Source organism: Rhipicephalus microplus, chromosome 8 (genome assembly GCF_043290135.1).
Source record: "Rhipicephalus microplus isolate Deutch F79 chromosome 8, USDA_Rmic, whole genome shotgun sequence".
NCBI classification, from domain to species: Eukaryota; Metazoa; Arthropoda; class Arachnida; order Ixodida; family Ixodidae; genus Rhipicephalus; species Rhipicephalus microplus.
The window spans coordinates 123,019,992-123,033,085 of record NC_134707.1 but is presented as its reverse complement, the minus strand read 5'-3'; the positions used below and the strand labels follow the sequence as shown (position 1 = coordinate 123,033,085).

At 43.0% G+C, this 13,094-nt stretch overlaps 3 protein-coding genes across 4 annotated transcripts in view; 1 reads left to right on the top strand and 2 right to left on the bottom strand.

Annotated features, from left to right (window-relative positions):
* Positions 1–13,094, top strand: part of LOC142769367 (transmembrane protein 80-like) — a 63,370-nt gene that overhangs the window by 8,381 nt on the left and 41,895 nt on the right. Inside the window, exon 5 of one of the 2 annotated variants that reach the window (XR_012885797.1) lies at positions 3,824–4,101. Coding sequence is in view for 1 of the 2 variants with exons in the window: in XM_075872549.1 (XP_075728664.1) it covers positions 3,824–4,026 (203 nt within the window). In the remaining variant the exon portion in view is untranslated. Of the gene's footprint in view, positions 1–3,823; positions 5,494–13,094 lie in introns of those variants that run through there. The other variant, XM_075872549.1, reaches the window with a different exon arrangement.
* Positions 5,962–6,806, bottom strand: LOC142769366 (uncharacterized). Its single transcript, XM_075872548.1, has one exon. It carries the CDS (start codon positions 6,804–6,806, stop codon positions 6,048–6,050), a length of 759 nt encoding a protein of 252 aa, XP_075728663.1. The 3' UTR covers positions 5,962–6,047.
* Positions 6,808–8,720, bottom strand: LOC119181755 (zinc finger MYM-type protein 1-like). The gene is made up of 2 exons (XM_037432997.2): positions 6,855–8,720; positions 6,808–6,822 (listed from the first exon to the last, which is right to left on the bottom strand). Exons 1-2 carry the CDS (start codon positions 8,718–8,720, stop codon positions 6,808–6,810), a joined length of 1,881 nt encoding a protein of 626 aa, XP_037288894.2.

The following is a 13,094-nucleotide window of genomic DNA, read 5'->3' as shown; positions in this document are numbered from 1 at the left end:
TCATCAGCCTGACTTAGCCCACTGCAGGACAAAGGCCTCTCTCATGTTCTGCCAGTCAACTCGGTCCTGTGCTTGCCGTTGCCAACTTCCTAATCTCATATGCTCACCTGACTTTCTCCCTCCCCCCTCACCCGCTTGCTTTCTCTGGGAATCCAGTCAGTTACCCTTAATGACCAGCGGTTATCCTGCCTACATGCTGCATGCCTGGCCCACGTCCACTTTTTCTTGGTGATTTCAACGATGATATCCTTAACCTTGGCTTGTTCCCTGACCCACTCTGCTCTCTTCTTGTCTCTTAAGGTTACTCCTATCACTTTCCTTTCCATAGCTCGCTGTGTTGTCCTCAATTTAAGCTGAACCCTCTTTGTAAGCATGCGGGTTTCTGCTCCATAAGTAAGTACCGGCAAGATGTAGCTGTTATGTACATTCCTTTTCAGGGATAGTGGCAATCTACTAGTCGTGATACGAGAATGCTTGCCAAATGTGCTCCAGCCTATTCTTATTCTTCAAGATACTTAAATCTCGTGATTCGGCTCTATGGCTATTAGCTGTCCTGAGTAGACGTAGTCTTTTAAAACTCCAAGAGCACTATTACCTATCTCGAAGTGCTGTTCTCTTCCAAGGTTGTACATCATTTTCATTTTCTGCAGATCAATTTTAAGACTTATGTCTTGGCTCTCCTTGTCTAATTCAGTAATCATGAGTTGCAATTCGTCCTCTGAGTTTCTCAGCAAGCATTGTCATCCATGAAGTGCAGGGTACTTCATTAACTCATATCCCTAACTCTTTAAATTCTTGGCATCTGAAAACCTACTGTAAGAACGCGGTAAATAGCATTGGGGAGATCGTATCCCCTTGTCTTACACCCTTCTTTATCGGTATTTTGTTGCTTTCTTTATGTAGCACTATGGTGGCAGTTGACCTCTGTAGATTTATTCCAGGATGCTTATATATGCTTCGTCGATGCCCTGATTCAGCAGTGCCTGCATGACCGCGGATATTTCTACTGAATCAATTGCCTTCTCGTAATCTATGAGGGCCATGTATAGTGGTTGGTTGTATTCTGAGCATTTGTCTATCACCTGATTGGTAATATGAATGTGGTCGATTGTTGAGTGGCCTGTATGAAATTCTGCTTGATCCTTCGGTTGATTGAATTCTAATGTCTTAATTCTGTTAGCAATAACCTTTGTAAACAGCTTGAATACAATGGAGAGCAAGCTGATCGGCCTGTAATTCTTCAAGTCCTTGTCATCTCTTTTCTTATGTATTAAGATGATGTTAGCATTCTTTCGAGATACTGGCACCCTCCACACCAGGAGACACTTCGTAAAGAGAGTGCCCAGCTTTTCTAACACAACCTGTTCTCCGTCTTTCAGCACATCTGATGTTACCTGATCCTCGCCAGCAGCTTTGCCTCCTTGCGTTCTCTCCAAGGCTTTCCTGACTTGTTCTATCATTACTAGCGGGATGTCATCTGGGTTACTGCTAGCTCTTACATTATGATCGTGGTTGTCCTAGCTACTGTACAGATTTCTGTAAAACTCACCCACTACTTCAGCTATCCCATCCACATTGTTAGTTACGTTGCCTTTCTTGTCCCTTAGTGCATACACTCTGTTTCTGCTTATCCCAAGTTTCCTCTTCACCGTTTTGATGCTTGCTCCGTTCTTTAGAGCATGTTCGATTCCCTCCATGTTATACCTCCTTACATCAAATACTTTACACTTATTAATCAACATCGAAAGCTCTGCCAGTTCTATTTTGTCTGTAGTGTTTGAGGCTTTCATGCTTTGACGTTTCTTAATAAGGTTGTTCATCCCCTGTGACAGCTTGCTAGTGTCCCGTCTAACTACCTTACCTCCAACTTCCACTGCACACTCCATAATGATTCTCATCAGATTATTATTAATTCATCAGATTATCATTCCTCAGATTATCATTCACGCTAAGGCCGGTTTTCTCTATAAGAGCCGTGTGTCTGTTCTGAAGCGAGACTCTGAATTTCTGCATTTTCCCTTTGAGTGCTAGCTCATTGATTGGCTTCTTGCGTAGCAGCGTCTGTCGTTCCTTCTTCAAGTCCAGGCAAATTCTGAACCTTACCATTCCGTGGTCACTGCATCGTACCTTGCCAAGAACTTCCACGTCCTACACAATGTTTGCGTGTGCACTCAGTATAAAGCACATAAACTATAATACATAGGTGAATGTAGGCATTTATGTGCTATCTCGACAAAGACTAGCAGACGGCTGATACACGCTCCGTCCTAACTGCTGTTGGCATTGAAACAATGGGCAGCACAAAGGTCACATTGCTTGCTGCATCAGCTACGCTTCCTTATACCAGCTTTTTGTTCATCTATGCCAGATTGGAGCCTAAAATAGTAGATTGCTAGCCTTACTTTGTGTAACATAGCAATCTGTTTGTTAAACAACCTGTTGAAAAAGTGCCTGCTGCAGATTCTGCGATTCTAGTCCTTGAACTTGATTATACTGCTGGAAGCCAGCGTTATTTGTACAAGCAACTGATAAAGGGTTGCAAATTCCCAACCCTTTAAAGTTTTCTGAGTGGTACTTCAATTTTTGTTAATATTTCTACTTTCTTCATTTAAAAAAAGAACATCAGAATTCTGAATTCCTTGATGGGCTTTTCTGTCTGCTCAGCTTAATTTAATTTTTGCTGTATATTGAGTTCCCTTACTACTTCTCTCTTGACCATTTGAAATAAATATTATTTCACCACATCAGCATAGCTGGCTTGCTTAAGTGGCAAGAATGGCAGCATAAGTGTCACATTCAACACACAGCAGCAAAGCAAAAACTTGCGATAAGGTAGAAAAAAAAAAGAATTACAAGTGACAAGAACAAAAATGGCAATCGGGTACTTTTCAAGAGACACTCAAGGAAAAGTTTACATTGTCACAAAAATGTCTGTGTCATGTGGTATTAGCCCTTTGCGACTTATACAACTGTCTATAAATGCATCACATTCTCATAGTTTGAGGTCGGGCTCCGGAGACTAAATATCAAGCAAATGAAAGTGTTAGAATCAGATCATTTTACAGTGAGTAATTGTCAATAAAATATAAGTAATTACCTATACCATCTACAGTCAGTCATATGATATTTAACTATTAACCAAATTCAATGACCTGTCCAAAGTACACATGATGATCATCAGCTGGCAGCCAGCATTCCAAATGTTTTTTGTTATTTCTTTATATTTTGAAATTACTGCCGATATGTCTCGTGTCCAATGCCTGGTTAAATGCTCTACTGTTTTGACTAAAGCCATTGTCTGTGGCAAAACACACAAACCAAAAGTGATATAGACTAATCTAAGCCAACAAGTTAGGTACATCCGAATGCATTTAGCAGACAGTTTGGCCAGATAAAGCGTAGGCGGTGTTAATAATTGTTTGTGTTGAATTGTGGTTTACTAATTGTGATGTAAATTGAAGTGCACGAAGAACTACCGTTTCCGTCGGGGAGATCAAATGTGAATTCTGATCGCACCGATGGTAAGGTTTGTTTTTTGTCCATTTTAATACATTGGAATTCACATCACAATTAGTACGCCAATTAGACCCTTGGGCTCTCGCTGGGCTGACTGTGTCTAACATATAGCCACTTGAGAAAAATGGCCCCCTTCTTGAGGAAATGTGGATGCTTAATTTAGCGTTAGCTCAGTGTTTGTGGTCTCTTCCTTGCCAGTAGTGCGCAGAAACGGCAAAGGTTGCATCTCCAAATGAAGATTGTATGTTGCAAAGGGTTGGACATGAAGCCGTGTTCGACCAAAACCGAATATTCTGTCATCTTGCAGGCAAGCGGGGAAACCTGACGGAACGGAGTCCGTGCCTCGCCCTGTCAATGGTGCTGACGGTGCCATCAGTCCTCGGGGTGCTCTACTTTCTCCTGTGGCAAACGTACGTGCTTCGGCTGGACTGGGTGCTGGCTGCCGGACAGGTCGCGCTGCAGGCGCTTCAGACGCTGTTGGCCGTTACCACCATGGTCGCCATCAAGTGAATTCGTGTCAAAAGTTGGATGATGCAAACGCCAGTGAAGTCGGACCAACGCAGACGCCGACTAACGACGGCAAAGGTGACCAGCGTGGGAACAGATAGGAGCCACAAAATCTTACCTGTGCATGTCCAGGCAAGAGGCAGTATCTATCTGCCTGGCATGCGAGGTGCCCTACATCACAGTTGAGGCACTTGACTCGTGCAAGTTAATCGATGGCTGGCTCTCATTCTTATGTCCGTACAAAAATGCGCAGTCATCAAATTGCGGCGTGCGTTAGCACTCCCGACTTAACGTGAGTCCCTACCAGCTAGATCACCCATTTGTTGGTCCACTCATTCAACTATTCTTTCTACAAAGTCACCTAGATGGTTTTCTGGGCTGTTGGGCTGGTCTATCAGCAGTTTTTGAAGGCCACGGACTGAAGTGATCCTCTGCACGTTCTTTGCACTGTACGGTACTCACGGATTGAAACAGAAAATTAAAACCATCGTGAGAACATAGAAACAAATGAGAACAGGCTCATATTACCAACTGGTAGTTGGTCATGTGCACCTGTCCTCGTCTGTTTCTTCTTATGTGTTATATTTAGTTGTGCTCTCATGATGGTTTAGGAACAAGTATCACACATACTTTCATTTCCATCGTCTTTGATCCAAATCGTACCATTGTAAGTTAAAGTCTGTGCAACTGCAATGGCACATGCAATTGTTAAAACAAAAAATTTGAAGTCTCATTTCAATCCATGAGAACTGTACATGTGTGTTGTGGATTGTGTACACCTTTCTTTTCCATCTACTGCATATACATCGTCACGCACTCTAATAAGAAAAGAAACCCTTTGGACTTTTTTCTTACATGTGAGAGTTACATTTGCAGCACTCTGAGAAGCTCGTGAACTTTCTGTAGGAGTCGTTTATCAAGTCTATTTTGAATAGTTGTGCGTCCGACGACTCTCCGAAAAAGAATCACTGTGCCTGTCTTAAACGTGCTGCACACTTGACTCTCGCATGTATAAAGCACGATTCAAAATTCATAGTATGTGTTTAGGGAACAAACTGCACCTCTCAACCTTTCTTGTATGCCTTTTCTCTTCACAAAAGCAGGCACTTAGGTTGATAATTTCGCTGTGTCATTCTTCATATGCAGTGTCGGTGGTGTTGTGTGTCGTGCATGAAGGATGAGAGGGTAGAGGGGATACAATACTGAGCTGCTTGGGATCACTGAGTCACAAACAGACGGATTCGAGGAAAGTGGGATCCCTCAAGGTCAAAGAGGGCCATTATGTTGCTCTCTGTTTGCAGTACAGCTGAACCTAGATATAATGAAATTAAAAAGACCCTGAAGCTGTTTTTTTTCTCAAGTTTTGTGAACATTTAGGCAGTGGCGTAACTAGATAGGACGGCGCCCAGGGCAAATATATTTCCGCGCCCCTCATTATGCCCGTGATAATGTTTGTTATTATTATTATTATTATTATTATTATTATTATTATTATTATTATTCTTGCTGTTGTACTACAGTGTACTATAGCCGCCTTGTACGTCCATGCATCACACAACACACCAGAAGTCCACAATGGTAGCAAAAAAAGTTTAACAAAAAATGGACCTTGGTGGTCACTTCTTGTCATCTCGCTTTACTTAAAATATGCGAAATTCATGAAATCCATATAAGCACAGAAAATAGAATCACGAACTAGGCATATGTAAATAGTCCATACCATTTCTCGCTACATTACCGTGAAATGTATCATTCAAAATTAATTATTGCGTACGCCAAATCTGCATATGATGCCTGCATTTTTTCATCAGTGCTAATGATGCGTTAAAAAACTCGTTCCGGCAAACCCTGTTGTCTCCCTGTTATCGCATATTGTTGCCTTTTATGACGTCAGTGCTGTAACGCTGATCGTGAATAATTGTTGTCAAGAAAAACCCGTTTTTTTATTTAAAACACTTTATTTACATCATTTGGATATTAAGACAAATATAAAATGCACTATACACTGGAACACTCCGTAAAAACTAGAGCTGCACTTTCCTTGCTTTCGATGAAGCAAACTGTTCTATAATGACGTCAAAGTTCGTTTTTTCAGTTTCTTCTCTTTCCACACTCAGTAGCGCAAGGTCAGTAAGTCTGTCTTGGCCCATTGTGGCACGCAAATAGGAGAGTATTAGCTTCAGCTTGCTGAAGGACCTCTCACAGCCAGCGATGGAAACTCCAATGGTTAACATCATCTGAAGGGCGACGCGAAGGTTGGGGAATACGCCATCATCACCATACTCCACAATAAATTTAAGAAGTTCCTCCGGTCTTGATACTGTCTGGTCAATACGCCGTGAAAGCAGCAGCCTACAATCTAAAATCTCTTCATAGAGGTCTTGCGCGTTAACGTCGGAACTGTAGAAATTGCCAAATGTGTTGCAATTTGTTTTTAGTTCGTTTTTGTCTTCGCTGTAGCACAGCTTGTTGATGTCGAGCAGAAAGCCAAACTTGAGGTCGGTGTCCTGCAGGCGAGTAAACCTCTGGTCGATTTCCGAATGAAGACGATCGAGTGTGCATTTCATAACCCTTTCTGTTTCCTGTTTAGCCGTCAACGCCTCTCCTTTCGACTTTTCACCAGGCATCTGTTTTTTTCGTCGTGCACGCCTTTCAACGTCGACATCATACGTCTCACAGAGACGAAGCCCTTCACCAAGTGACTCACTTACCAGAGTTTCCCTTTCTTCATGAAAGTGATCTCTGAGAGCTTTCATGTCTAAGGCAGCATCGTGAAAGTTCATTTTAGGATCTTGCAGTCTTTTTTGAACACGGTCTATGCGAACAAGTACCTTGTTCCAAAAGCCCAGCAAAATCAAATAATCATAACTTAATATCCGCTTCTGCAGTAGTGCAGCATCACTTTTCGTCTCGCTCGTTTCTTGGTCATTATTTGACATTTCCTGAACAACTTCAAGTATCTTCTCAAGGTATCTACCGACCGGCTTCACTGCTTCGACCCTTGCACTCCATCTGGTCTCAGACTCTGATTTCACAACAACAGGCACTGCATTTTTTAATTTCTCCCAACGGTACGTTGAGCGAGAAAAAAACACGTAAAGTGCTTCGATGGTCCCAAAAAAAGTCATCATCATGGCTTCTTCCTTAGCAGCATGTACACCAACCAAGTTCAGTGAGTGGTTGTCGCAGTTTACAAAGATTGCCAGTTTGTTTTTTTCCGCGATTCTTTGACTGACACCACTTTTTTGTCCAGCCATCACGGCAGCGTTGTCGTAGCATTGTGACCGACAGTCCTGTAAGTTCATTCTGTCCTCTTCCAGCTTGCCAAGTATCACGTCAACGAAGCTCTCGGCGTCTTTGTTCTTTACATGGATAAAGCCGAGGAAGGACTCCTGAACATAAACAGATTTTTTATCAAAGTCAACTTCCACATATCGCACAACTTCTGACATTTGCTCACGGTGTGCCTGGTCGGGAGTGGTGTCAAACATAATGCCATAATATTTGGCTTTACGGATTTTTCGCAGCAAGGACTCGCGAACTGTGACAGCCATCATGTGAATGAATTCATTCTGTACAGAAGGCGATAGGTACGAAGTGGACCCTGGATGACTTTCAACGTATGTGAGGTGTTGCTTCATAACGGGGTCAAAAACGGCAATTAACTTCAAAAGACCAAGAAAATTTCCGACATTGTTCTCGCGGCTGGTTTGAAAACTCTCTCGATGCCCTCGTAATGCCAAGTTCTGTGTAGCAAGAAATTTTATGCAGTGGAGGACTCTCGTCAAAATTTCACGCCACTTGTGCTTTTCTTTCTCCATCTGTGACTGAAGGTCAGCGTCAATTATTCCCGTAGTATGCATCAAATTTCTTTCCATTTCTTTCCACTGTGAGAAACACATTCGGTGATTCTTTGCATTCTCGTGAAGGGTGATCTTCTCGGGTGCCTTCCATTTGGTGAATCCCCCCTCTTGTTCCAAAGATGATAGGTGATCTGAGCGGGAAAAAAGGAGGCAACAAATGCAAAATGCTGCCTTTTTGGCAGGAGAGTAGGCCAGCCACGAACGGGTGACTTCTTCACCACGACCATCACCTAATTTCTTCTTAAACCAACTCTTAGTCATTGATCGGTTGTTTGTTGGCAAGAAAGGTCCTTCCCGATTTTGGAAATACATGGCCCCGAGTTTAACAATTTCCGTTCGTACAGCGTCAGACACAACGGCTTTTCCAGTACCAGTGTCAAATTTTAAGAGACCTAGGTCATGCTTCTGAACGAGTTCTGAGATGATAGGTTGAGGGTGCTTCGTGGAATCCAGTTTGCTTAGCTTCAGAGCAACAGGCTCAACCAGCCGAAGTCCAATGTCGGTTCCGTTGTCCTCCTCCTCTACTGCAATATCCCCGGGATTGTCTGCGCATAGCATACTGTGTTTAGAAGTTTCGTGAACGACTCCTTCGTCAAGTTGTACGGACATTAATGAAGTGGCAGGAGATGGAGCTACTTCCAAAGGACATGATGAAGTACTTGCCCCAGGTTTTTCAAAAAATGGCGCGAAAAACTTTTTTGACTTCTCAGCTTCCTGCGCCTGTAGCCTTCTCCTCTTGCGTCCTTCAGCTCCGCTCTCTTTTCTTTTTGTTTTTGTCACCCGGTCCATGGCTTTGCTTGGCTGAAAAAAATAAAAAATCCTTGAGCCGTTCATTCACTATACATTCAGATGCCTTTTTAGCCATCAAGCAATGCAGCTATGCGGCCAGTCGCCTGAACACTTGCTGTCACCGAAGACACAATGTATGTGTATTGTCATGTAGCCAGGAACGATTCAGAGTTTTTCGGAAAGCTAGTTCTATTAGAGCGAACTTGTGCTCGGCAAAAGTGCAAAAAAATGATAAGGAACACAGGTGGTGAAGAAACAGCCCACCGGTCGACGACGGCGGAAAACGAATGTCCCTGCGCTTTTAGTGGAAGCGTTCTTATACCTTGCCGTATCCTCTCCACCAACATCGTTCACACAGATAACGCTGGTCTCACAAACGAGAAGGCATAGTTCGCGGCAATATACGTACATTCTCAGATTAAGGTTGGTGACGGCAAATGATCCACTGCGGTGGCATCATCGGCCTTGGTTATAAGAATTGTTGCTGATATTAAGGTGGATTTACAATTTCACAGCTCCGTTTTCTATCCATAAATGTATGTTAACTCGCGGTTAACCCAACTGCTCAAAACGTTGTTCAAGTAGAAAAACCTCAACTATCATGAAGCATGATTTTAAAAAGGAGAAATGGTAGTACGCAAAGCTAACCTCGCACATATTATTCCCAGTGGACAGTGCACTATAGTACGCACCACTATTTCTTCGTCAAGTAGTTTAAGTAAGTTGTCACAATTCAATTCATAACTCGACAAGTACTCGCGTAATTATCAAAATAACAATTAGACATAAGTAAGCAAGTTCGAACGACATCCAACTGCGCCATTTTCAACAACGCATTGATTGCGCTCTCATTTTTGCGGCCAATAAAAAAAGCCTGCGAAATCAGAAAATAACATATGACTGCGCGCCCCCCTGAGGAAGAAAAAAAAGAGCAGCAAGCAACCGCTTTGCCTCTTGTCCGCTGAAAACAGCAGCGTTCCGCATTTTGACAAGGGTGTTCAGGGCGCGCCAACATGCGTTGCAAGTTTGCAGGAATTCCTTTCGCTCAACTGTATGTCACTATAATTATTCATATCTAGCGGTCAACCGTTCCACTGATAACGCGACCGGAGCACTGTTCTGATTACGGCCTGACTCTGTAAGTTCAAAGCGGCGTGTTTCTTTGACCGGGGATTGGCACAAAGGGCCATGCACATTTTTTTTTTTTCTTTCTGCATCTATTTCTTGACGCTGGCTACCTCCCATTGAGCCTGTTTGAGGGTACTGCTTCCTGATGTACGCAGCAGTCTGGTTACGCGTCACTTTTCATATTTGGTGGGCTTTCTTTATCAACAGGAAAAAAAAAATGTGGATGCAATACGTTGTTGAAAATAGCGCAGTTAGATGTAATTTCAACATTCAATTACTTTATTTATTTATTCGTTTGTTTGACAGTAGATGATTGTCGTGGCGCAGGATACTAAAGGCGACGTTATAAGTCACCTTACTAGGCCTCTAGCACCACACAGTACATTCGTCACACAACGCAACTGCATTGGAATAAGAAATGCAAGAACATAACATTACGAAGAACTAGGCGATGGCTTCTACAAAAAAAAATTAAAAAATTAATTTGAAAATGTGTTTATAGCATACGAATCATTGCAAGCACATTTACAATAAAAAAGAGCAATAGTAGTGGAGACACCGGCGTTCCATAGGGGAACATACATACAAACTATCGTACATGAATAGCCTCATCAATGGCTACATATATAACACTTTATGCATACATATATGAGAAACTAAATGTGTAAGTATATTCTAAGCTTCAAGCTGTACAGTAATTGAACTAAACATGCCCTCCAATGAATATAATCAGGTGAGTACTTGCGGAATTATAAATACTTTGATTACTCATTAATTTATTCTCATGCATGAATGAATTATAAGTGGTTGCTCCAAATTACTAGGAACAATGTACACTAGGTTTGCTTCGCGTAACGGAGTTACTCATTTTTTTAATCGGGTTTTATGATAGTTGGGACAACCTGTATATTTTCCCGAGAATAACACCTTTATACTCTCAGCAGTTTGTGTCAACGTAGTGGTAATAATCCATGTGCAAAAGAATAACATAGGTAAAAAATACTCACACCTAGGCAGAAGTTCTATTGCGAAGACGTCCCTCGTCGTGGTGACAAACTCTGGAGAAGTGAGCTGGGATTTCAACTCGGGGTTTGCAGGAATGGAGTCATGTAGCGACTGGTTGTGGCCTGCCTCTAGGATATCTTGTTCGGTCCGGAGACTCAATATTCAATGCCTGTGGAGCTTCTGGGGTAGCTAAACAATTTAACTCGCGAATGTACGTCTCATTGACCACTCTCGTTCGGTTGACTGACCCTCGTTTCTCGCTTCTCTGGATCGACCCATAACCCCTAACATTGTAGTTTTATAACACCAAGACCACGCCTCCAAGGGCATGTACCAATAGGAATCCCTCCTTCCTGGGCTGTTGCACGGAAGCGAAAAGAGGACTATGGCGGCACCCTGTGAGAGGGCCTACTAAGTAACACACACAGGGCAACTGATTGGCTGCATCAACGATAACCAAATGTTTGTTCACAATCACGTGATCCACTCTGACTTATGAACTCTCCGGTATTCATCAAAACAAAAGCAGACACAATTGACCATTTGCGGAAATCAGCAAGCTGGCTTTCCTGCAAAGTTGTTTTCCAACCAAAAGGTCTCGTTCGCAAACTGCTTTTCTCACTCATTGTGCTTTTGCCTTCCCCCACTCCCTTCTTTACGAACGACAGGTGCCTCGCCCTCCATGCGATGTGAGGGTTCGTTAGAGGTGGGACAACCACACAGTAATTGTTGGGGGAAAAAGTCGTTTTGTCGCACTCGCGTGCCTTCACTAGAATAGGAGTGGTAAAAGCACAGTGGGCGAGAAAAGCAGACTGGGCACGATAGTTTTCTTTTTTTTTCCTTTTTGGTTAGAAAACAACCTTGCAGGAAAGCCGCCTTGCAGATTTCTGCAAATGGTCAATTTCTCGCGCCCTTACTCTGTCGGTGTTGAAGCGGTGTCGTCACGAAGGGCACTGCGCCGTGCTCCCTATAGGGCTGCAGAAATTACGTGCCTTTTCCTTTTCTTTCTAATCACACATTCATGTGATTGCTCTCGGCGAGTTAGAAAGCGGCATCATATACTTCACCACACGTGCAAATGGCCGCTGCTTCGCCGCGGCTTTAGCTATTGCCGCGATGGAGGGGGTTGCAGACTTTATACCTTAAAGCGACATCTCGCCACGAAAGCAAGATTGCATTTAATTGATCCCGCAGTTTTCTTTTGGGTGCAAAAAGAGGGGGGGGAGATAAATCGGCGCAATCCCTCCCCCCCACCTTTTTCAGAATACTTGAACTTCGCAGGTATGCACGTGCTCATAGTTACGCTCCCTTCGCGGGCGATGCAGCTGGGGAACTTCCCCGAGAGTCTGAGGCAACATAAAAACGACATGTGCAAGTTTCAGTGAAAAAGGAATACACTCGCTGAGCTGCCTGAGCACAGCGTGGTGAACGACAACCGCATCGAATTTGACAATTCCCGCGTGGTCTACTTAGAGGTCGATTACTATAAGCAGCTTTTTGTGGAATCCTGGCCCATCGAGGAGACAGCCGGTAACTTCAACCGGCCTACAGGTGCGCTGCCGATCGACAGTCTGCCTCAGCGGAATTTCGCAGACTCGCGATCCAACATTAGGTGCGAGTACATGGCAGGAAGAAGGGCCTTAAAGAGAATGCGAGATGCAAAACTTCGAATTTTTCTTGTAGCGCAAAAAAGTTTTTTTACTTGGTACTTTGATTGGCATACCCCAGTTTCAACTAAAGCCCACTAATACCTCTGTCACACGAGCACTACGGCTAACCACGGTTACAGGTATGCTAGCTACACGGCAGACATGTCCGCAGTTTGTCTCCTAACCATTGTTATCGTAGACGGGTGATTCCATGAGAGATCGACACGGATCTGAAAATTAGTATTTTCGATTTGATTGAATATTTTATATTTTATGCCCATCTCACCAAGCAGCCCGAAAAGGAACCTTGTTTTCTTTTTAAGCGCCTATATAACTTTAGGAGGCAAAAAATATAGAACATATTCAACACGGAGGGACTAGTTTCACAACTCGTCGTTCTCGAAAGTTCATGAAGATGTAACAGACAAATATTACCGTTACAAAGAAGAAATTTCGAGCATGAATTTCGTGTATGTAGAAATTTACTGAATAACAATAAAGTAACATTCTATGAAACTTGTAAAATGAAGCAAAGTACTTTCGCAAAATGTCTCACTATGCGACATTTTATGATAGTTGCTACATAACAGTTGCTACAAAGTTGATAAGACCCATCAACTCTGTCTTGAAAACAAAT

Bases quoted from the DNA above. Each gene is read 5' to 3' on its own strand.
- LOC142769366 (XM_075872548.1), bottom strand. From the start codon at position 6,806: ATGAACTTTCACGATGCTGCCTTAGACATGAAAGCTCTCAGAGATCAC.
- LOC119181755 (XM_037432997.2), bottom strand. From the start codon at position 8,720: ATGAACGGCTCAAGGATTTTTTATTTTTTTCAGCCAAGCAAAGCCATG.